The sequence below is a fragment of the Numida meleagris genome, chromosome 1 (genome assembly GCF_002078875.1).
Source record: "Numida meleagris isolate 19003 breed g44 Domestic line chromosome 1, NumMel1.0, whole genome shotgun sequence".
NCBI classification, from domain to species: domain Eukaryota; kingdom Metazoa; phylum Chordata; class Aves; order Galliformes; family Numididae; genus Numida; species Numida meleagris.
Genome location: NC_034409.1, coordinates 104971171 through 104997090, shown reverse-complemented (window position 1 = coordinate 104997090; position 25920 = coordinate 104971171). Strand labels below are relative to the sequence as shown.

Genomic DNA, 25920 nt, shown 5'->3' with positions numbered 1-25920 from the left:
GTGCCAATAGCACAGGTGTCTTCAGTGGCCCACTCAGCTGCATACTTCTACTGTAAAGCTGAATGCTGGAATCTGAGTTGTCTTGAAAGCTTGAATGGTAAATTTTTATTTTACTTTTAACATGTCCCTTCTTAATGGTTCAGGACAATTTCCCCTTTTTCCTTATAGGAAGTTGTTTTCTTTGTGAAATTGTAGAGACTGTTCATGTAAAGCTGAAGAGTTAGATTTGAACTTGGTCTGGGGAAAATTCAAAAAAGAATTATTAAATCAGATGTTCCATTTAGAGACGTTTCCTTTCCTGTTTCTTTCAGCTCCTCGATGATTTAAACAGATGGAGTCTACTTCTCATTTCTCCTTTTATTTATCCTGATAAGTTACTCGAAACAGAACATATAGCTTTTGTGACAGAAAGCATTTCAGCTCAGGCAGACAACTTGCAGAAATTACCTGTCTCTTCAAAAGAGGTAAGCACTTCTCTTTGTTTTACGTAAAGAAAGTAGTAGTGCAAAGTCTAGCATTGACATGGACATAGAAGTAGGCATAACTTTAAACACTTGAAGGAAACAAATCACAGATTTTGTACATTTATAATGTTATTGGGAATAAAAATGTAATCTAGTCATTAAACGATCATTTTTAATACTGTAGTTCTATTTTGTACTTCAAATAAATGTATCAGCATTTGATTTTAAATACGTTTTGATAGTTTTGGCCTCACTTCTATAGACTTTGATAAAATCAAATTCTTAATTTCTTTGTATTTCTGTAAAATGCAGTTGGGAAATGGCAATACTTCTTTGAAACTTACAAATAATGTTTGACCTTTAATTCATAATACTGACAAAATGTTGTTGAGGCACAGAATGGATGTCATTGCTCACTGAGGCAAGGAGAGAAGAGGTGGAAAGGCATGCATGCATCTCTGGGTAGACAGTAGTAAAACATCTGGTCTGATTGCTGGAGTAGCGTAAAATTGAGAGAGTTCTCCATTAAATAGGCTGTGCCACAAGCTAGGATCACTATCTGGAGGGGGCTAATAAGGTGTCCTTCTGAATTGTCCCTACTTAGCACCCCACAGAATCATCTGTCATCCTTACTTTCTGGCGTCAGGTTACCAGGTACTTTTAGTTGTTAAAGGAAACCTGTCACATCTGTAAGTAATTGTGGTTCTTCAGCTCCCCTGGATGAGGAGCATGCATTTTCCAGACAGTGTGTTCAGAGAGATGATCTGGGAGCCTTCTGCTGTAGTGAATATAAAGAGCAGAGTGTCTGGTGACTTACTGAGCCTGAGTGCAGGAACAGAAGGACGGGCCAGGAATGGGAATAATTCCAGATATATCTGCAACCTGATTTTAGTACCTCCATGTAGGCCTCTGAATTGAGAACAGAGCACACTAATGGAATATGTTAGTCTTTGTCTTCTAGAGGAATGATGTCCAGGTGAGGTGCTTCACCAGGCAAAATCATTATCTCCATGAAGATCAGACAGTGAGGACTAGAGGTACAAGAAGTTTGTTCTGAACTGAAACCTTTCCTGCTGAAGCCTGGTCCCAGCTGGCCTCAAAGCAGTAGCCACACTAGCTGGTTTGTAGATGGCTTTTTTTTTTGTCTTTGGTGTAAGTCAGTGGAAGCCATCCAGGTGGGCTCTGCTTGTAGGAGATAAATTAGATCAGATACCTGTTGTTTTGCTTTTCATCTTGTCTCAGAGTTCACCTAGAGAGTGCTGGCCCAACTCAGGAGAAGGCTAGGGGAGACTCATAACGCAGGTCCGCAAAAGCAACATCTGGGTTGAAGCGCTGATTTGCTGCTCTTTTGGGATTTTTTATTAGGCAGAGTTGTGGGTGGTTATTTTGGGTGTGTTTTTTTTTTTAATCTTGTTGATTTTTTTCTTTTGTTTACGTTTTCATTAGAATGAAAAAAGAATGCATTCTTTTATAGGCATTAATGAGTAATTTATCAAACTGGAAATTAATAATCCAGATAAAAGACTGAAATTAAAGTGGAAAAGGACTGATGTTTTATTTTGTGTGTTTATTATTCTTCTGTGTAGGTGTCACTTCACTAGAAGTGCTTTTAGTTCTGCTACCTCTGGCATAGCTTTCGACATAGACAGGGACTATAAGAATGGATTGCTCCTGTGGCCTACAAGTTTATCTTGACAGAAGAGATGTTCTTTGAATAGCTGCCGGTGATCTGTCACTGGTTTCTGCTGAAACTGAGGTGGATCCGTAAAGCGGGAGTATAAATAATTTCTCATCTTTTACTAAGAGCTAGCCTTTTGTTCTGTGTTACGACAGAATTTCAGTGAAGATTTCCAGTCGTAGCAGGAAAGCTTCGTTGGCTTGAAACAATTCTCTTTTCTGGATTGTTGCATTAGCAGGATTTCAGGTCATATGTCTTGGCAACAGCCTAACTTTGAGAGGCTCTTTTGTTTATTCACTTTATTCATATTAGACAGCAGTAACTACTTTTTACTTGTTAGTATGCCTGATGTTTTACTCGGTGCCATGGAGAAAAGGTAAAAGCGTCGATATATTCTCACAGTTTACAGGTAACATGTGGATGTTAGCTGCTTCTGTGTGTTCTCTGGGTAAGAAAGGATGTCTTAAAAATGTTATGACTCTTAACTTCCACCATGCGGAGTAGCCCAAAGTCACATGATGAAGAAAAGAGAAGACTGGAAGACTTGGCTTGAAAGGTGTGCAGAGAAGGACAGGAGATTAAGGTTTTCATAGCCACGAAACCAGGATACTCTGAATTCTTAGGTACTCTGAGTGTCTAAGACTGGTTGCCTGCTTGTTGAATTCCTGGCCAAAGAGATATGGCAGTAGCATAGCACTTGAAGAAAAAGCTGGTCAGGAATAGCGAGTGAAACGTGTATGTTAGGGTTTAACAAACCTCTGAGAAGAGAAGCCCAAGTGTGTCCCATAATGCTTTTCTAGGGACCAGAATTCTTAAGGCACCAAGCAACTTAAATCTTGTGCACTTACTTAATGCTTCTGATAAAATAATAATGTTACTTTTGACACTTGAATTTGCCAGTTGTGCCGGTTTGCTTTCGTAACATCCCTGTGGCTCTGCCTGTTGTTGTGATGTTTTTTCACACCAGAATCTTTAGAGAAGGTAAGGCAGTTTTACTTGCAGTCAATCTTGCAGAAGCATAATACTGTATGTTTTGTATTTTTCTGTAGCCTTTTCAAGCTGAAAAACATGCATATGGTTTATTCTTAGATTGTGAAGTGGTCTGACTATTGTTTACCGTTGGCCTATAAACCTGGGGAACCTTATAAATTAATTGCTGAAGCAAGTGTAGATAATTTCAGTAACCTTGGAATAGCATTCATGGAAGACAGGCTTCAGATGGATAATGGAATGGTTCCATACAAGATTGTTTGTGAGTATTTTCACATATTTGTTTTTAATGGTAAAACGTGTTTGTTTTAGAGCTGTGCAAATAAGCATTTGGCCTTATGGTAGCGGAGATGGATTCAATCACTTTTTGCGTACTTTGACATGTAGTACAGAGGTTGCTCTGAAAGTAATGCCTCCTACTTACTTTCATGGAAACTACAACAGAGACAAACAGCACAATAATGCTATTTGATAAATTCGCAGCTACGAAATATTATTTCTTAACACACTCACCACAATTAGCTATACAGTTTTGTCAGTGATGAACAAAAATCTATATGACATGCTCATAGATATCTGTTCCAGCAGAGGTGACCTGTTGTTGCTCTTGCCACAGCTGAAATGCAACACCAGCCCCTCACTGTGCTCGCATCCACTGTTTGGTCTCCTTCAATGTTCAGCAAGCATCAATGAATGTCAGTGGGTGCCTTTTTTTCCACATGGAGGAATTGAATAACACACCTTTGCTTTATATGCACACCCATGTCAGGCGCCATTTTGTCAGACTGCTTCTCTGCTGCCATCTGTCATATGGCAACAAAATGTAATGGAATACTGGGGGGAAGGTTCAATCCCTGCTACCATACCACCACCATCTGCCTCTGACATTGTGGGCCAACGTAATAAAATAGGAGGCATTACTTTAGGAGCAACCCTTGTATTTCTGTGTCTCAGAAACGGAAAGAAATAAATTACTGTATGAAGAGTAATTTTTCTCACTTACTTGGCTCTACAGGTTTTACTCACGGTAGGTATCTTTGCCCTTCTTTTTTCGTTTGTGGTTACCCAGGACATTTTTATCTTTGCATTTCTATTCTTTTTAGGGGAAGGAATTCAGATTTGCAATTTTTTTTTTTTACTTGGATTTTTAGCTCACTTGTATTGCTATAGCTGATTAGGTCTCCCTTTCTACAGTCCAGATGTATCTATTCCTTTTTTTCATTTATGCAAAGCTTTTATTTTACTGCCTTTGACAATGTAAGAGCCATGGTTCAGTATTTGCATCTTACCCAATATCATGACTTTAATAGCTTATTTCAAAACAATTTATTTCAAAACCTTTCGTTTCAAAATAACAGCAGTTTTCCACTCTGCCCTCCTTAACAGATCAGTATTTTTCCAAAGGTACTTCCCTTGCTTTATTTGGTCCATTTTTCTAGTCACAGACAAAAACTGACAAGCTGATACTTTTATGAGAACTTCCTTACCTTCTTCCCATTTACTGCTCTTCTGTTAAGAGCATGTCTGAATCACATATGGTAGTTGTCAGGTTTTATTTTTCTCCAAAGATTTGTGCACTGCTAATGAATCTTAGTGGGGTTTTTAAAGTGTTCCCTATAAATAACAAATGTTACACTCTCAGCCAGACTTTCCTGAAACAAATAGTCATTGTAGTCAATGACTTGTTCTATGAGTATAAATTTATTCTCTTCAAGGGAGTGGTGTAGGTTTTGATGTGGCAAATAGATAAAATTTGTGATATTCTAGACTTGTACTGAAATTAAGCCTTGATTCTGCTGATACAGTGATATTCATTGTAGATCTTCTAATATAGTTGTTATAACTCCTCATTCTTTAACTCTTTCAGCTGTCCATTTACAAGAAACTACTCTGAGTGAGTTAAAACAGGTGACACCATCTATGAAAGATAGGAGTGTAAGCGTTACACAGATGAATGAAGTAATTCCTGCTACTTCTGGGACTACTGTTAAAACACAATTGGGAGTAGCTGAGTCTGCAGGACAAGGTGATACAGAGGCAAAAGAAGAGAAATCTAAGCTAGGGAAAGAAAATGAGCATGAAGATGAATCCAGCAGCCTATCTGACAAAGAGACAGGTTTTGGAGAACATCATCACTTGCATCTTTCCAGCTGTCGTGAATGTCTGCAACTTGAAAACAGCACTATTGAATCGGTCAGATTTGCCTCTGTGGAAGACATTCCAGAACTTCCAGACGATTGCAGTAGCAAACTGGAAGAGAATGGTGATTGTTTAGCAACAGGAATAAAGAGAGTAAACCTTGCTGGAAAGCCCCCGAATATATTGATTTATGTTGGCTCTGGAACTGCCAAAGTGGACTTTGAGCAAGTAAAATCAATCATTCAGGAATGCATTGATACAGACAGCTACACCATCTACCAGCTGCATGAGGAACAAGTTCTGAAAGCTCCATGGATTGATAATTCACTACTGTTGATCATTGCCACAGAGAAGCCTATTTCTGAGAAGAACCAAAAACAGTTTATGAAGTTTTTATCTAAAGGTGGAAAGATTCTAGGGTTGTCTTCCTCTTTTACATTTGATGATATACAAATAAAGAGAAAAGACAAACTCAAGAAAACTGTTCATGAATTACTGGTCTCTAAACCAGACAGTACTGAAATTAAATTAAATCTTTTGATCAGTGGCTGTATTTTTGAGGTAGGGATGAAGGAAGGGAGCAACAAAGTGAAGCCATTGAGTTGCTTAAATAATGCTGACAAAGATATAGTTATTGTTCATCTGCCTTATGGAGACAATGGAGGAGAAGCCATTCTTTCTCAGGTACTGTGTGTGCAAAAGCATTAATTTGCTCATTGGTACACAGTGTTGTTCTAAAAAAAATTCATTTGTTGCCCTGGCATGCTTTTTGGGATGTTTGTCAAGGGGCAAATATGGATATGTGTCTTAGTGAATGTACAAGGATTCTGAATACAGAACGGTGTTCCCTTGATCCTCAGGAAACCTAAAGAATGGTAGAAAAATGTCACTGCTGTTCCAGGTTCTTGTTTTCACGATGTAGCCATGCACATGTAGGTCATGCACAGTTGCTGTGGATGGTTAGAGGAGACAACAGATGAGCATAGTAAGGAAGACTCTTCAGAAGCAGAGCTATCCACTTCTGCTGCCAGAAGATCCACAGTGTTACAGCTGTGCACTTTGCAGACTTTGGGAAATGGGAACAGGAAAAGCAGAGTTATTGGTGAACTCTGGGTAGAAGCTTGTACTGACAAAATAAAAACTTCCATACAAAAATACAAAATGTGATGGAGAGTCAGAAGAGGAAGTAAAATAAAACATGCAAGAAACTTTAAAAGATTTTCCTTTTAAGTTGTAAGAATAAGGTAGCCAGATCTTTTTGGAAAGAGTACATAAGAAAAGTTCCAGACTCTATTATTGTTGCATACAATGTATACAAAAAACTGCCAACGATTTCTTGCATGAACAAGTAGCTATAATAAAGATTAGTCTCTGATGGTGCTGAAATGCCACTGTTGATTTAGATCTGTTGGTACTATTTTTCCGGTATTGTTTCCCTAACCCTATTTGTATACCAGCACTGTGAATGAACTAAACTGTGCCATGCTTTCTTTAGTAGAGTTCTGGATAAAGGTAATTTCCAAATGGGTGTTAGCCTTGCTGATCTGTAGTTTAAAAAAGCAAAACCAAAACAACCTCCCCACAGTTTTATTCATATGGGATGTATTTCTTCTATATACAATCAAAAGTTAAACAACTTAAAATATTAAATTAACCTTTTTTGCTTTCTAAAAGTTGATGAGCATGTTTTCAGTCAGTAATATATGCTTATAATTTTGGTGAGGAGTGGAAAGGTCTGGTCAACTGAAAACACTTGATTATTCTTTTTTTTCCCCGAGTTAGAATTGTAGAATTGCTGAGGATGGAAAAGACCTTCAAGATCATCAAATCCAACTGCAGCCTAACCATACTGTCATAACTAACAACCCACCACTAAATCGTGTCCCTGAGCACCACATCCAAACGGTTTTTGAACACATTCAGGGATGGTGACTCAACCACCTCCCTGGGGAGCCTGTTTCAGTGCTTAACAACCCCTTCTGTAAAGAAGTTTTTCCTGATATCCAACCTAAACCTCCTCTGGCGCAACTTGAGGCCATTTCCCCTCATCCTGTCACCAGTGAGAAGAGGCCAGCCACACACTCACTGCAGTTGCCTTTCAGGGATTTGAAGAGAGCAATGAGGTCTCCCCTCAGCCTCCTCTTCCCCAGACTAAACAGCCCCAGTTCCTTTAGTCTCTCCTTGTAGGGCATATTCTCCAAGCCCTTCACCAGCCTTGTTGCCCTTCTTTGGACCTGCTCCAGCACCTCAGTGTCCTTTCTGTATTGAGGTGCACAGAACTGAACTGAACCAATCCTTCATTCAGGATTTAATCTTTTAACTATGTAACATTCTACATCTTAGAAGTAGAGAGGGAGAGATTCAGGGGAAAAAAATTAAAACTCATGGGTTGAGATAAAGATAGTTTAATAGGACAGAGAAGGAAGGGAAAATAATGATGATGTAAGAGTATGCAGAACAAGTGGTGCACAGTGTAGTGCTCACCAACCAATGCCCAGCTATTCCTCAAGCAGTGGCTGCTCCTTGTTCCATGGTGAAACCTGCTTTGCTGTACCATTTAAATTAACTCTTCTGCTGTAATAAAACTTAATACTGCAGAAGTTTTCCCCAGAAAAAAAAAAAGATGTTACAGTATAGATTCAAAAATCAGATTAAAAGGATTAGAGTGTCATTTTATAATTTCAAATGGCTTCCAGTCTGGATTTGAAAAGCCTCATTGTTTTCTTTTCAGGGAGCTGACAGTGACATCAGCCGTTAGATATTCTATAACAGAGACTAGTTGTTTCCGTTTTTTCTGTACTCTTCTGTTGTCCATGTGTTCTACCCATCCTGGCTACCTTCAGCAAATTTCTCTGAATTTCAGTGAAATAGATCATCAATAAAAGATGAAGAACATCATTAAAATGTGCAAAAGGGAAGAAATTAACACAACAGCTTTTGATTTTCATCAAATATATGTGCATGTAGTTGTTTCATGTAGTATTAAAGTACTGTATGCTACTGTGCATGTAGTGGTACACTACTACAAAGGCTTCTAAATATTTTGAAACAAACAAGTAGACCTCAAAGGTATTTCCTTTCTTCTCTTAAACACCTGCTTGAACCCTGAGATGGGTTGATCTACAAACTCTTGTTCTGGGGTTCTTAGTTACTGTTCAGAGGCATTTCTTTAACTGCAGTGTTGGCTACTTAATGTGTGTGACACAGTAAGGATGTGTTCAGGCTGACTTCTGCTGATCTTGTGCAACATCTGATAAAGGTCTTTCAATATAAATGTCATTCTGCTTTTGCACAAGCCAGAATACGACCAATATTGCTGCTGGTTCTAAGATGCTCTCTTGCAGGAGTTTAAATTAGTGAATGTATACATATTTGAACTTCTTCAGAAGATCAGTTTATTGTGTAGATTTTAGAGAAAATTTTTATATACTGGCAACTGTGATCCCTGAATGTTTAGATATAGGTAGATAGATACTCCCTAGTTTTTATTAGGATGATAATACCCAAAATGTAGGTATGATAAAGATGTGAGAAACTTTTAAATGACACTAGCTATGCTGGATAGTTCAGCAGCCACAGTCAGGACAGTGTTGTTTTTGTTGTGCACAACTCTCTCTGCCACTCTAGAATGTGTAATCCAGCAAAATGATTTTTTAAATTCTCTTTGCACGTATCCTCCCAGGTGCATTTGGAACTGGATGCCAATTCTGTGGATATCCAAACTGAAGAGGATTTTAATTTGCTTAAGATGAGCAATCCCAAGAGATACGAAGTTCTCAAGGAGATTCTGATATCTCTTGGCCTGAGTTGTGAATTAAGTGAAATTCCTATGTTAACGCCAATTTACCTTCTCTCTTCTGATGAGGTAAGGCTTCTGCTTATGTTTCAGTTGGCTGACAGTTATACAACAAGGGAAATTCAGTGTTCACTTTGAATATGGCTTGTTTATGTGATGGGTTTGTTTGGAGAGCTCTATGGTAAATGAGCAAAAAGCTTAATTTCTATTCTGTCATTGTTTTATTACCTGTTTATGGTAGTTTTGCATTTAACAATGGGGGAAGTGTGGTATATTTACTGTATATTTTAAGAATTGTGCGTATTTACGTGGTTCTGAGTATCAAACCTAAGTCCGTGGTAAGCTGCAGAAAGAACTAATTTAAATGACAGGAATTGTTTATATTTAAAACCAGGTGGAAAGTTCTGTATAGGTTGGGAACAAAAGATCAAGTCCAAATCACATAAAATTGTGTGACAGGCAGATCAGTAGCAGATCCAGACTAACTCGTAATTGCATAAGCCAGTTCTTTTTCATTTCTCTTCAATTAATTCCATTGGCCCCTATGAATCTGAAAGAGTTCGGCTTCATGACAATGCATACTGATGTTCAGGAGCTGGCTTTGCCTCTGAAGACCAATGCGAAGAAGGCCTTGAGTACTTCAGCTGTTTCTTCGGTGTCTGTCACTAGGTTCTTCCCCGTGCATCAGTGCACCAAGGTGTCCCCTTAATAACTTCTTTGAAATGAGAAAATCATTGTAATCCCTTCTTGCTACTGTCCAGCTCTAAATTAATTCCAGGTGGATATCTAACTTTCTGAATTTCATCTGTAGGCACCCAAGTTATATTTTTATATACATCTTGCATTGCTTGTCCTTGTTTCTACTGCACGTATGTTCTTTTTCTGAATGTTAGTTCATTGAAAAGCTCCCCGTGTAACCAATCAAGCCTGGTCTTCCTGCATAACGGAGTGGTTCTTATAAAAATTCCTCATACATACACTTTACAAATTGGTTATATTGCCTGGGTACCCTTCCCTCTGTGGTTTCTTTCCAAGGAATCCTAACGAGCAATTCCTTGAATAAGCTGGAATCTACTTTCCCAAGACATTACTCTCCTGCTTGCCTTCCCAGCCTTTCTCCAGATCATGGATTCTCGTTGTTGCTACTGTCAGTACAGCTGTCTGTGAGCAAATTTGAAACAAGCACTTGTCTCTCTGTCTGCAGTAAACTCAAAGGAATCAGTTCTATGTCTGTGTGGAAGATGCAAAAAGAAAATTAAAACTCATTTTGCCTTTCTGACTAATATTAGATATGCTTTGTACAGAAGATTTAGTATTTATGGAACTGATATTTGTGTGTGTGTGTGTGTTCTTTTCCTTCACTGTTTTTTTGTGATTGATTATCTTTCCTATGCACTTGCAACTTTCAAGCACTCATACTGTGATTAAAATAAGTTAGCTAATTTCTATCCAAACTTGCCATCTAGTGGCATATTACAGGTTGCAGTCCATTAGAGGTATTTTAAATACATACTGTATAGTTAAATCTCACACCAAAATTATTTTTTAAATGTTGTTTCTCCGTAGTATGTTTTATTTTCACTTTGGCCATAACTCATTTCCAGAATATTGTGTGAAAGGAAGTTGCAACTTGTGTGTAAGAACTACAATTAATAATGAAGAAACAGCACAGTAAAATAAGTGAGAAATATGCAGTAGATGAGCTTCTAACAAGTTACTTATTTTTCTACATATGTAACGTTTAACTTTTCTCACTTTCCTGTGTACAATGAAATGTATCTATAATTTCAGAAATACTTAAACAAGATGTAGGTCACAGTGTATGTCAGGAATGTTGGAAAGGGAAGTGCAAGAACTGCCTTGAAAGCTTTATTATTCTTGAATTTTGACCTTTTTTTTTTTTCACTATAGAAAGTATTTGTGGTACTGGTCTCCGGGATTTATTAGAGAGTATCTGCCTTTCCTGAGAGATTAACCAAGTTATCCTTATTGGCAACATGTGATTATTCGACTGTTTTTGTTTGTTTGTTTGTTTTTTTACTATTCTCTGTGTTAAGAAATGCTGTGATAAGTCAGCTGATGATCAAGCAAGCTCATAATGTCCTGTTAGGAGTTGCCAGTAGCAGGCACTTAGGCAAAAATAGAAGAACAACAAATGTTCTGCTCCTCCTTTCTAAGAGCTGGCAGTTCATTGATTCACTTTTTTTCAAGCTGAAGTTTGCATCTATACAACTCTGTTTAAAAATTTGCTTTTGCTTTTTACTTTCTACTGCATTAAGAAAAAAAACTTTTTTTGTCCTTGTTTTTAGTTCTTTGAATTACTAGTTTACTTAGCTATTTTTTTTTCTTTCTGATCCATAAGCTTCAGTTTACAGTAGATCTGTTTGCTGTTCGATGTGATTTATTTGGTTTATCCTAGCCATTCCCTTTCTTCTTTATCAATTCATGACTTCCATCAGACCTATTTCCTTCTACACTGTGGACTTGAAATAAAACTTACTCGGTTTTATTGAATGAGTAAGTATCTTCTGTATTTTCCTCAGCCCCAAATTTCTGAACAATCTGTCTTTTTACACTATTATTGCAATTTTGTTAACTTATAGTTCTTTCTGCCTACAGTCTAGGTCTTAGAAGGAGAACTCCAGTTCAGTGTATGAAGAAATGAGCAAATATATAATTATCTAACACATAAGCAACCTCCATTCAAATTTAATTTTCTTTGAATAAAGAATTGGAAAGACAGATGTTAATATTTTTTGCCTTTACCATGTGAAACAAAAATCTATTCTGAGGTAGAATGTCAAAGATTTGGGAAGAAATATTTAAACTTTTGACGCTAGTTACATTGTTACATTGAAAATTCCATAATTTTATCACTGAAGAAAAATATGTTAGAGGTAGAATGGTCAAGCTTTTAAAATAATTCGTGCTGCTGATGTTCTGAAACAGGCAGAGATCTCCAGCTTTTCTGTAGTGAAGCTGGAAACAGGAAGAGTTAGAGGCTGTACTAATTGAGCAGTGAATCTCATTTACTCTTAGCAGTTGAATGTCTGATTCTAAACAATGGAAGTTAGATCACATTGTTACGTCTGTTGGGGCAACATATTTAGGTTACTTGTCAATAGGAAGTTAAAATATCAGACGGATGTCAAACTGGAAAATGTAACTTACTCAATTTTTGTGTGTGGCACTTTTCAAATAATATCAATGCTGTGATTGATTTCCATATCTCAGAGATTTTCAATTTTATTTTTTTTTCTTCATTGTTTGTTTTGTTTACCTATTTCTAAAAATGGCCACAGTTTGATATTGAAATTCTGGTAATATTGTGGCTTTGAATCCCAATAAAAGCTCTTTTAAAATTTTTTAATAAAATATTTACATTTTTACTTATATGCATTATACATTTTATATGTGGCCCTAAACAATTCCTCTTAAAACTCAGGGCAGCCCAGGCAAGGCAAAAGGTTGGACACCTCTGCTCTAATACCTGAATAATGGATGATATTGTGTGTCTGTTTAGAGGTCTGTATCTTACCATGTTGAATTATGCTAGTCAAATCCTCAGCTAGTGCTGGCTTCTGTTGGTGGTGAAAGATTGCTATGATAGCATGTATGTTTTATTCATGAACTTCTTTCTTGTAAATACAGTGTAAGATAATGGGCCTGGAAAGCAACAACTCTCAAGGCAACTCTTTCATCGCAAAGTTTTTTACGCTAAGGCTTGCAAGGAAAGTTTACTTCTGATACATGCAAGTGGACATTTTAAAATTCATTTAGCTGTGGAAAAACATTATATTGGTATAGTGCTACAGCAACAATGAAGGCAGTGTTTGAAAGGCAGATTACTTGTTGGTTAAAAGTTTAGTTAGATCTACACAACTTGTTGGTCTTAGTTGTTTTAGTGACAAGTATGGATATTGAAATACAGCACTTTTCCGCTGTCTTTGATCTGATATAACACAGTTAAGCAAATTGTAGACTTGTGCTTTGCTGTAAAAACAAAATTTTGTGTCACTGTAGTGCTAGTAAAATCTAAGTGTTTAAACAAATGTTGATCATTGTATGCCTGTTATCTGGCCCCCATATGTTCAGTGGTAGCTTCAAGCATAGAGATCTGATTATTTCTGCAGCTTTGCCTTGCAACACTCAGAAATTTACTCTTTCACATTACCATCTTAAAGGATATTTTTTTTCAGAAATAAAGGCTAGGATTGTATTTTATTGCTCTAAGTTTCAACATAACATATTCTAGGTTTCATGGAAACTTGAAACAAGAATTCACTCCTCAAAGAGTGGGAGATATTTAACAGAATAGTGATTATCTCCATTAGGAAATATGTTATTCCCACACATTTGCTAGTCTGAAGCTTCTTAGACTTGACTAGTAACTCAGGCTGTGTTAGGCTGAGTCAGTTTTTTCATTATCTTCCAAACGGATGGCAGCCAAATCATGAAATACAATCAGTCTTCATTGCTTTGGCTGAGCTAGTAGCCATCTTTTAAACAGTACATTTTTCCAGAATAATAGGCAATGCAAAGATATTGACTGAAGTTTGAATCTGGGAGCTTTAACCTTTGTTTATTAGAGACAGAGAATAACTTAAAAGTGCAAATGAACATCTATTGCACTTGGAACTTGCTTTTAGAGGACACTTTGAGATCCAGAATACCATGCTCAAACGGATAACAAACTGCAAAGGTGACTTTGTGTATTTGAATAACTGAGGTACGTTCAAGCAGAATCAGTTGGACCGGTTTTACATTTTGAGCTGTAGTTCTAAGCTCCGATTCTGTGGTGCCATCGGCTGTTTTAAAATTCCAAGTCCATTATGTCAGCAAAGAGAGTATGAAGTTACTTTATCCTGAATAAATCTTTCTTTGAGGATGGGAAATTTGAACTCTTAGCTAACACTATAATGAACATAGATTTCAGGGTACATTTTAAGTCAATTTTTCTGAAATATTTCCATATGTATTAGTGCCTATTGTAGAACTTAAGGTCCAACTGCAAAACTGCTATTTTAAAAATATATATTACCAGTGTTAAAATCAGGAACAGTTATGCCAAAGTTCAAAAGCCTGATTTTTCTTGTTATCTGATAACTTTGTGCTTAAAAGTGTATCATCTACAAAATAGGAGACTTGCTTATTCTTTCCTATCATCCACAAAGTATAAGCATTTTTCTTGTCTTTTAACCAATGGGACAAAAAACAGGAGCCCTTTGGAAGTATTTTTTTTTTCCAGAAAGGCAATTTGCTCCTTGCTTTAGCTCAGGAGTAACTTGAGAGCTGAGAAAAACAGTGAATGAAATGCATGCTGTTGTGAGCAATCTTTTGATCCCTGGTGAATAGTTTCTGTCCAAAATTTTTTACTTTTGTTTATGTATTATAACTATCATTTCAATTGACCTCTGCATTATTGCCAGAAGTCTTTGTATGTGAAAGCTTTGAGTTTGTCTTTTGGCTAGAAGGTAAATATCTTTTATCAGTGAAGCTGATTCAGGAAAAAAACAGACCTGTAACGTAGATGTAACAGTGCAAGTGAAGGTGCACCTGTCAAATGCCCTACTTTGTGTTGATTTTGTATCGTTCCGAACAAAATGACACTCTAAGAGGGGACAGCTATTTGTCAGTAGTTCAGCAGCAGTTAAGGTGATGAGGATACAAATGGACTGTCATGTGCTTTGGTACTTCAGAGCTCTGTTGGACAGAGGAATATAGAAAACCATTCATCTGAAAGCTATCTCTGCCCTGACTGAGGTAGTAAGCTTCTGCAGATTCCTGTTTTACAGAATGGCTGAGGTTCAAAGGGACCTGTTGTAGGTCACCTGGTCCAACCCTCTGCTTAAGCAGGGCAGCTTAGAGCATGTTGCCCAGGACCGTGTCCAAGTTGCTTTTGAAGAAGGTAGATGGATGTGGAGTAAGTATTGTGCATCTTTCTCCATTCTCTTCTGTTTTCTGTTATTCTATGTACCTGTATTTGCATAGTTTCCTCTTACAGGTCTGCCAGTTCTGCCTAAATATAACTCTGTGACCAAAACACACACCTTATTCTTGTCTCCTCCCAGCTGGCAGTCCTGGCTGTATTAATGAGGTAGTAACTTGTGAGGGACTGACTGTTGCAGTAGAGGAAGGAAGGGGTTGTCATGGGGAAGGTGAGATAAGGGAACTTGGGGATATGGTAGATGAGGTAGAGTGATACCAGCTCTAAGTATAACTACAGTAGGTCATTTTATGGGACACAGCAATGACTGGAAGATTTGCTGATGCCTGTGCTCATCCTTGTAGCTGAAAGAGATGATGGGAGCATGACAAACTTAAGGGAAGCAGCACAGAAAGAACATCAGTGCTATGTTGAACTTCCTCCTTCCTTTCCTATTACTTCATGGTCCCCCACAAATAAGGGAGGAGCCAAGGAAGGGAAATTGTTTCTGAATTTTCAGATCTCTGCTGCTGCCTGGAACCTTTTCTCATTGCCTAGAAACAGGAGCAATCCTCTGTCTCCAGATGTTGAAGGGAATTCAACATTTACAAATGGGAATTCAACATTACAAATTCTTGGCTCTTTTCAGATAAAAATAGTTTACTTTGATCAACAAAGGTCATCAATTAAAATCTCACTTTGAAAATTTTTATTTTGTTCTGAAAAATAAACTTTTATATTTGATGTATCTTGCTGACCCTGTTGAGAAAGAGGGACAAGGCAAGAGAGGTATTTGAAATAATAATAGCAACTGTATGAGGGGGTGTGGAGAAAAAGGTGATGAAGGGTGTAGTGCTTAAACTGTTTGACACAGTTACAAGAAACGAGGCTTTCCTGGCTCTCTGTTCAGAGGCTGCATATTTAACCTGTCGTATAGTGCAAAAAACCTAATAAACTATAAATGGATTTTTGGTAATTTTTGGGAAAAATATTTAAGTATCTAACAGAAATTGCTTTTTGTAGATGCTAACTCTTTAGTAGAGGCTCTTACTGACAGCTAAGTTTGCTTCTACTGGCTCTGTAATTATCAGAAGGCTAAAATATTTCCTAATTACTTGTTCACACTTGCGTGTTTCTTCATACTTCTGTTTGGATCTCTTGATTGAAGAAAGACTGGTGTACAGCAGGTATTTTCAGTGAATTCACCAGGGAATAGACTGTCTAGCATTGTGAGACTTCAATATTGATCAACTATAATAGTGTTGGCATTGCATTAAAATGAACAAGAATCCCTATTCCGCTAAAAAGCTGGAAGCAGTGGAGGCTTTTTATGCAGCTCTTTGAATGAGGAAAGGTACCTTACCGCTAGGGGTCACTTATTAGCTGAATTTAGAGATCACATTGAAAAGACAAAAATATGGAAGGGATGGAAAAGATTTTATGCATACTGTGTTGTATATGGATTTGCATTAAAATTTCTGTGTGTATTTGCAGCAACTGGCCTATATAGTATTTCCTCAATTTTAAAACTGTGTTGTAAATGTCACAAGATCAATGATATGTAGTGTCAAAATACGGTAAAATATTTGCAATTAAGAAATCCTGATGAAAGATGAGGGAGACTCTGCAAGTGGAACCAAGTAATTCCATGTGGTTGCTTCCTAAAGTTATCCTTCACTTTTCTGCTATTACACTCCAGGGAATACTTAACATGTATTGGTGGTGGGGGTAAAAAGAAATGTGGTGAACGTTTCCTTTATTTTACACTTCTTTAGTTAAGAACGTGGTTTTTTTTTCTCATGTGATAGCAGCAAATATGCTGTTTATGTTAAACAATGGTGAGTCACGTTTGTAGGCATGTAGTAGTGAATAGCATACTTGAGTTGCATTACAGTTTGTAAACAAGTTTTGACTGTGTATTGAGTTGATAAATGTTTTTGACAATCACTTAGAAAACACAAGAAGCTTGGAGAAATGAAAGAAAATACCTAGCTTATAGTAATATCCATAGAAAGGGTCTTTACGCTGCTGTGAGAACTAAGATTTAGTGCTTTTGTACTGGGGAGCATTTAATCTTATTGTAGAACCAGCTCTGATATGAAATTGTCGTGGGCTGGCATCTAACCGAAGTGCAACTTTTTGAAGTTTATTCTATCCTGTTTCAGGGCTTGCTTAGTTCAAATCAATATGCAGGATACTTTGAACCGTTTTCTTCAGTAGACATGAACTTTTTGTACTGAATAGAGTAGAAGATATAAGCCATTCTGAAACTATAATAATGTGATATATATTTAAAACATTTCTGAGCTTGGTGTTCATCTTTTCTGTTAACTTCTCACCCCTGAAATTATAGACAATAGCATTTGGATTGAATACTCTTTCTTGAATGCAGGTCATTCAGTGTAGAGTGGTGCTAGCCAGTGTGTGAGGCTGAATTTTCTTGGTTTCAGTTAATCTTCGAGCTAGTAAGAATCTAAACAAAAAAATGCTGAAATCCACAGTGACAAATTAATCCATACTCGTGTCGGCTGTGTGTCTAGTACAGGCACACATTCTAACTTAATGCGAAGGCTTCAATTAAAATGGCTCATTTTGGATTCTGTTTCAGCGCTCTCTAAGTTGTAATCATTAAACCTTTCGTAGTCAGAGTTCATCTGCCTTTGAGCAGATGGGTGATTTTAGATAGCAAGAATCCATAACTTGTGACAAACGCTCTGGAGATCCGTGGCAATTTGGCATTGATTCGTTTGCTATGACCTCACTGGTAAAGATCTGACAAAAGTGGAGTATTTCCAAACTTAAAAAACTTGAGATTCTCTGACTGTTGGTGGGGCCTGTAGCTAATTTATGTAAGTGAGACTGGGAAAATGAGAACAGGCTTGGCATCAGCTGGAGTCCTGTGAGATGCTATCACATTACCGTTGCTCAGAAATGACGATACGTTTCCACAATGGGAAATCATCATAATGGTTATCTAACAATTTAATTAGGGCTTCTTTTGTATATTTACTTTAAAACAAAATATCACTAGATGATACAAGATTGTGTATTTCAATTAGAGGTAAAAGTTGAATAAGCAAGAGGAAATACAAGTCAATCATTATACTGTTCTTCAAAAAAGACAAACTGCAAACTTTATCTGCTATTTAAACAGTGTATTTATCTCACTGAGATCTTCTGAATATATTTCCTTAATTGTTAGCAGTTCTTTGACAATTCAGCTACTCAGTAATGTTGTTGATACTTTATGAAGAAGTTTTTTGTCATGAGAAAAGGAATCATCCAGAACAAAAAGCTTTTTAGTTAAGTTTATTGAGCTGATTTTACTCTGGAAAATTAAGATGGGAGTTTATTTAACATTGTCATTGATTTAGAAGATATTCCATTATTCTCAGAGTTTGCTGTACAAATGTTTCCTCTGGAGAATATGAAGAATGCAAAAAATATTTCAAGTGTGACTTGTGTCAGTAGTTGATAAGAAGAGATTGACTTACAAATGCATTTATTTTGTGACAGTTCATTTTAAGAAATGATTTGAGGTTTCTGCCATGTTGAGGAAATCCTGAAATTCCAGGTGCAGTGGGAATGGAATTTGGCATGTGACTATCTGGCTGACTTTATGGAGTTCTTGTAGTGAAGAACTGATTAAAGAACAGCTGCTAGCTTAAATCAGACATTTGTTTTTCTTTCTACTACAGCTTTCCTATAAAAGATTATTTCATTTGGGTTTTAGTCTTCACAAGTGAAACATATTCCAAATTTGTAAATCATTTTACTCAATTACTTGACAGTTGTAGTGGTGACATTAATTACAGAGGATTTACACAAGTAATGAAGCAAGGTTTCACAATAATTTGAAGAAATTAAGTCACGTTAAAAAGAAAGAGAATAAATTTTATTCTCTCAGTAATTTATTTTACTTTTGCCCATAAAATTATTCCCTTTAAAGATGCTGCGTGGTCAAATCTATCAAGCAAACCTGTATTCTTACAGTTAGGTTATACAGAGCAGAGCATGTTTTTTTAATCTGTGCCAGCATATCCCTATATACCAAAGAATCAACGGTGCTGCTGAAGTTCTGTACCTAAGTGTGGTGCTAAGTCTGTATATGATTACATCTTATTGTAGTAGCCATACTGGCAACTTCAGGTTTCAGAAATTAAGTCCTCTTTCTTTAACCCTTTATAAATGATGGATGATATAGTAGAGATTATGAAAATGGCACTGGCCTGAGGAAAGTGGAGATGGGAGTTTTTCATCTAGTGTTTAAATTGGAGCGTGCTTCTTGACTGATGAGGATAAGAACTTTTTTGAGAGAGAAAAACCTCAAGAGGAAGAGCTAGTTGGTCTTCTTTGATATTGGATGAAAGAGAAAACAAATACTGCGTGGGAGGAGGGGAATGGGGCAACAGCTGAAGAGGCAGAGGTAAGGGGCAAGTCTTAACCACATAGAAAACAACTTTTATTGCTGCATATTCTAGCATTCCCTACAGCTGCTGGTTATAATGCATGTCTAAAAAATACTGGTTATCAAATCTGTGCTACTTCTGGGCTGATCATTTCATGGATGTAAGGTACAGGTCAACAGTTGATTTTTACAGCTTTTTAGAGAATCGTTTTCCTTTTCTAATGTGTGTTGCTTACCCGTTGCATGGCAAATTGTATTGAACTTGCTTCAGGAATATTTTGAATAATAGTTGAGAAAATATTGTAAAATACCTTCTCAATTTGTAAAAATTGGCTACATGTGTAATTCAAAGCCCTGCCTTAGCAGGATCAATATTAAGAAGCTAGTACAGTTTGCTCCCACTTGTTTTAACAAGGATAAGAATCTCTACTGCAATTTAAGGTGATAATTTTTACAGTTTTTTACTTGGCAAGAATTAAGATTTGAAGGCAGAACAACAAATCACTTTATATCTTAAGACTTCAGAAATGGGTACACAAAATCTCTGAGACCTGCAGATCTCAAAACATTAGCCAGACAAAATATCTAGATTTTTATTCCTTTCGGTAAATGAGTTTCTATAAAGTGAATATCATGTTCTAACTGTTTCAGAGAGGCTAGATAAAGATAAGGTGATTTTTATTTGCAAAGAACCAAAGTGTGAAGTTAGATATTGGGATATCGAGTATATTACTGAGTAGTATGCGTATGTTTCCTTTTTCCTGCTTTGTCATGATATTTTTTTAGATGTCACATCTAAAAAAATAGATGTGATATCTAAAAAAAACCAATTTCTTTGTTAGTTACCTTTCAGTGGATAAAGTAGGCAATGTTTTCAGTGGAAAAAGATAGGTTAAGCTAATCATAAAAATTATTTGAAAGGAAGAACATTATTTGGTCAGAGAAAACATACTGCCATCTCTTCCATTTTAAATAACTGTACTTAGATGCTCTCCTCCTAATGTACAAAACCAGCTTTTAGTAATTGGAAAACATTGTAAGATCCTCTTAATTTTAAGACGTAGAGGAAACTATTTTGTGGGATTATGTCTCAGCTTTTTTATGTAGTCAAAATCAACCAAAAAACGATACTTCTGAAATTCTTTTGTTTCAGAAGGAAAAACAGTTGGTTTTAGGTTCATAATCTTCAAGATTTAAACAAAAAATTACATACGGCATGTTTTGACATTATGACTCATTACATGAAATAAGCAATTATCCATGCTTTTTTTCTGATCTGGAAGATAGATATTTTTTTCTTTCCAAAACTGAAGTGTTAGTATTACAATTAGGTCATACACCATAGCCTACCTGACAGGAACAGCAGCTGCAGAGGGGGAAGTTATCTAATTAGTTTTCCGTTATTTTTTTTTTACTGCATTTTAGATGTTGATTTATTATTTGCTTTTTCATCGCTAATATATTCTATTACAGTAGCTTAAAGCAAATACTTATTTTTTTTTCACTTAATATTGAGAGGGGCAATTTCCCAAAGTTAACATAAGCAGTATGTGCTGCAAGTTAGTGTAAATATTCATGCTGCTTGCTTGAGTTAGCTGGGTTTTGATAGGAATATCTGAAAACATTTTAAGCTTTGTCTTTAGAATACTTGTTTTAAAGGAGTATATTTGATATCAGAAATACTCTGAGCTGGTGATGAAAGATGCTTTGTCTTTCATGTGAGAATAAATCATTGGACTTGAGATGCGCAACCTCTTTGACTCAAAAATTCCTTATTATGTGGATTGGTAGAAGAGAATGTTATTACCTTTTGCTCTCCGTATTCTTTTCTCGTGTGTCTGATGCTGCCCACTGTTGGAGAAAATGTATGGGTTTAAAGAGGATCTGACTACTGCTTTGTCCTTGCATTTGTATTATTTGAGCAGCAGCAGCTCAAATAATACGAAAGCTGCCCCTTTCTTCAAAGTCATTAGTTATTTTTGCATTTGAAGGAGAAGTTCATCAGCTTTTGTAATTATGGGAAGATTTTCCTTCTATCTGTGTTAGCCATATGTGGCATCTGGGAAGCAACAATATTTAGTTCGGTATTTCCATCAAATGGTATGGATGAAATAGCTAGCAACAGTAAGGATATGCTTTTGTTATCTCTGTTGCAAGCATTTCCTTTTGGAGTTGGGAGTGGACTTCAATTTTCTCTAAATATTTTCTAGCTTTTTCTCTCTTATATGATCCATTCTGGCTAATGATGCTCTCCTCACCATTTAGCAGTCCAGCTGTAACAAGTTAGACACTTGTGAGCTGCAATAAACCTTACAATAATTATTGCTATCCTTATTGCTCCATACAAAAAAATGTCTCCATGTACTCAGAGAAGTCTCACTGCCTTTGGAGCATATTTTAATTTACTGGTAGGGTGTTACTTTCGCAGTGACTGTCACATTCCTGATTTGAGCAATAACATTAGCTAGACAAACTGAAAGTACACATCAGACTTTAAACTATTAAACAATAATCACTTTACTCAGTCTCTTGTTTCACTGTCTGTTTGGTTCAAGGAACAGAGACCCAAATTGTCTCTATTTAACCAAGGATAAATTAATCATTAGATGTCACAGACTGAGCGTACAGACTTTCTCTGTAGCTTGAGTTCATTAGCTTTCATGGAACTGTTCTGAAAGTTTATTTATTTATTTTTCATTTTATTATTCCAGGTCATTCCTGAAACTTTTTACTTTAATCTGATTTGTTAACCATCTGATTTGGGAATCTTAATCAGGAGTCTTCAACACAGGTTCATATTTAGTCAGTTAGAAGTTCATCTTTGGAGTAGATATGCGCAGGGCTATTTTGTAGTGTTTTAAAGCTTTTACTTCATTCTGTCAAGGTTCTTGATTTTAGAAGTATAGTCCGGGTAGGACGTCATAGTTTTTTGTCTTCGTTTCTCTACGACTCTTTTTTCTTTTTAGTACTATTACAGAGCTCTGAATTTCAGCTTTACCGCTTTTCATGGTCAGGCAGCATGTCTGGAAGGCTCGATACAGCCATGTAGCTTGGCTGCTGGAATCGTCTTTCATTCACAGGCTGCTCAGCCAGAATGAAAAATCACATTAACCTGTATTGTTACTCCATGTAAAAGCTTTCACACATTGTCAGAATGTTTAACCTCACTACTGCACTGCAGTCACTAACCTTTCCAATAGGGTGTATTATAGCCCATACACAGCAAGCATTTACTACTTAAATAAGTTTACCAAATTTGACCAGAAGGTTGTTTTTTGTTTATTGTCTCCACTCCCCTGTTCCCCCACCCTCCTTTGATGGCATTTCCTTACCTGGTTTAATACCGCGATTTAACAGGGAAAGTCTGGAAAATGAATTCTTTTTCAGGTGTGCTATTCAGTGGAGTCCTAAGGCAAGAGCCTGTTTCTGTGCATTGTGATTACGTTGTGTTAACAGTGGTCTCCTTAAGATGTATTCTACATGGAATGTTGTAATTTCTGTTTATGAATTTTACTTCACAAAGTTTTATTTGACAGATTGTGTCTTCTCTCAACTGTTTTAACAGTGATAGAATATAAATATTCATAAGCACAGAAACAGATGGTTATCCTCAGAGACAAGTCAAGGGAATCAAAAGTCCTTCAGAGTAAATAATATGCCATTGTCGTAAATGGTCCTAAATGCTTGTATTTGTTTCTGTTGATCATTTCTCTTACACTGCCTCTTTCTTGAGTCTGTTGTTTGCTTCTTTGAGTGCCGTGTTTCCCAAGTCATGAGTTAAAAAAGACCCCGTATTTCAGTCATGAGTTCTGATTTGCACTGCATTGTCTACAATATGGTAACTTCTGTATGTCAGTTTGGTCAGTTGGAGCAGAGCTAGTTGTGTGCATGACTTGATTAAAGTGAGCTCAGTCCTGGAGTGGCTAAAGGATTTGTCGTCATAAATGTTCATCCTTATCCCTGTGAGTGCTTAGTGTGATATAAGTACACCTTTAAGTGACAAATTGCATTTTGTTGTTTTTTTCCTTTTCTTTCCAATTTACCTCTAATATTTGCAGGAATGCTTTCAGATGGCTGCTGTCTAGTGGGCTTGATTCCAAAGCTAGTTCCAGATGGTACCTGAGTATCACAAACCTTATAGTTACAAGAAGGTGGGCTGTGTGCTTGGTTACTACTTTGTTGTTTTTCCTCTGAGGGGAAAAAAAAGTTACTTCTTTTCTTCTGAACAAGGTTTCGATCCTAGCAGAAGACCATGAGCATTAGACATGAAATAGGGCTGTGATAGGGAAAGAAGAATTGCTGGATGTTTAAAAACATCAAAAAACAAAACACAAACCAACAAATCTGCATGTAAAAGCAGTTGGTGTTAACCACTTTTACAGCTAAGCATTGTAGTACATATGCATGAATACTGTATTTTCTTCTGCGTTTTGTAAGAAGAATGTATTAATTAATAAGTTGAGTGTTATTGAGACTTTCTTCACTCACCTAATTTTTTTACTGCTATATGTGATGTATTTGTAAAGCATGAAGTGTACCTTCTTTTTGCTAGACTTCACTAAATAAAGAACATTGGTTTATTACTATTATTACTGTTGTTATTATTGTTTTAAATAATCCCATGCTGTCATGCTAATGTTTTTTTTTGGATTAGGAAGGATATTGTAGTTGCAATGAAATTCAGTACTTGTTATTTTAATGCTGTTTTTCTCTCTTTAGAATATGTTTACTATAAATAACATACCTTGCATATTCATGCCATTATAGCATATAATTCCCAAGAAAATCTATTTTTCTAGGATGCTTCTTTTATCCTATTTTATTCATTTGTTTATTTATAAACTGTTATGCCAACCCAAATAAGTTCTAGAAAGAGTTGTAAAATGTATAATACGAATTGAACATTAGCTCTACAACTTCAGAGATGTAACTGTATTGCAATCTCTTTGAGTTGTGGTACATGTGAAAATGTGTTTTGGTCTCACCCCAATGCTTAATAAACGTTTCTCTCACTCAGCCCCCTCCCGCAGTTTTACAGAATTAGGATTTACTTTTAAGGAGAGGCAAAACCTAGATGCAGCAGAAAGTTTGTCATTCAGGTCTAATGCATATTTGCAGTGCTCAGAAGAGAATCTTTGGCTCCTAAGCCACCATTTCATATTCATGAACACTAGCTTCACTCACATTTTACATACATAAATCTGCTAAAAGGCAGAGAAAACCCAATGGAAAACCTTAAACTAGGAATGGTGTATTATCAGTGCTAAGAAAAAATATTTTCTTAAGTTTTATTTACTTAACTCATTCTACTACTGATTCCAAGATTTTCAGCAAACAATTGCATCCTCAGTTAGAAAAAAAAAAGTTCTGGTACCAAATAAAAATACTATTATGTGATAGCTGTTTAACAGAGCCAGTTTTACCAGCTGAATATATTGCATCTAATTTATTGCCCTATTAGCTGAGAACAAAATTCTTCTGTATTTTTTCTAGTCTATACAGAATACTTTTGAGAGCAATTTAAAATAAATGCATGTAACATTTAGGGTTATACTGTAATTTATTCTCCTAAATGTGACTTTGATCCTATTTTAAAAACAGAACAAAATACGACTTTAGGCTATTATGCATAATGCTCAGATTTTAGTGCCAAAATGGAGTGTCTTTTCACTTCTGCATGGTTTCTCTGTACTTATTTTTAGCCTGGTTGTACTTACACTCAACATACTACACACTGTTCTTAAAAAAAAAAATAAAAAATCCAAAACAGTTCTGTTATGAAGTAGGTGTCACAAAGAATTAAATGGGCAAAACATAATTTATCATGCCTTTTTTCTGGTAAGATAAATCAACACCTACTAGTCCTCTGATTTATCAGACCTTTCATTGCGGTACTTGTTTTTGTGAAGTGTTATGTAGTGATGTTATGTCAAAGGTAGACCTTGTTCTTATTGATCCTCTACCCTCAAAGTCAGCTTTATGGAATGTTGCAGCAAATGACCCCCAATTACTATATTATATTCTGAAAGCAGTTCACATTGCATACATGGTCATACGCAGTTTAATTTCTGAGATTAAACAGCTAAGTACTACTAAATGAGATTTGCACTGTAATTTCTTGTATCTTAAGAAAATGATCTTTAAAACTTAATTATGGATGTTAGCAAGTTATGAAAGATTTGAGGGTCTTTTGATGCCTACATTCTTTGTTTCTCTTTTTTTTGGTGCGTGTGTGTGTTTAAATGTAGTACAATGATAGCATGCTATTACAATTTTGCTGGCTTAAAACATGGTTAAGTTCAATTCTCTAGTGATTTTGGACAGAATTGTGAATTCTATAGGAGATTTTAACATCCAAATATGTGCTATTGCATTCAAAAGTTTTCTAATAAGATTTGAAACTGATTTGGCAAGTGTTAGGCAAAGGATTTAGTACTTAAGGAGTTCAGTATGTCATCTTTCTTTGCTACCTGTATCATAAAATTTAGATTTTTTTTGGTAAAACTGATACTGAGCCTA

At 36.2% G+C, this 25920-nt stretch overlaps 1 protein-coding gene across 6 annotated transcripts in view; it reads left to right on the top strand.

Moving 5' to 3' along the window:
* HLCS (holocarboxylase synthetase) overlaps positions 1-25920 on the top strand; it is a 114723-nt gene that overhangs the window by 3273 nt on the left and 85530 nt on the right. For 4 of the 6 annotated variants that reach the window (XM_021405270.1, XM_021405319.1, XM_021405289.1 and 1 more), the window contains exons 2-5: positions 312-464; positions 3232-3394; positions 5000-5955; positions 8954-9136. In XM_021405270.1, the coding sequence (XP_021260945.1) occupies positions 312-464; positions 3232-3394; positions 5000-5955; positions 8954-9136 (1455 nt within the window). Of the gene's footprint in view, positions 1-311; positions 465-3042; positions 3124-3231; positions 3395-4999; positions 5956-8953; positions 9137-25920 lie in introns of all 6 variants that reach the window. The other 2 variants (XM_021405300.1, XM_021405310.1) reach the window with 2 other exon arrangements.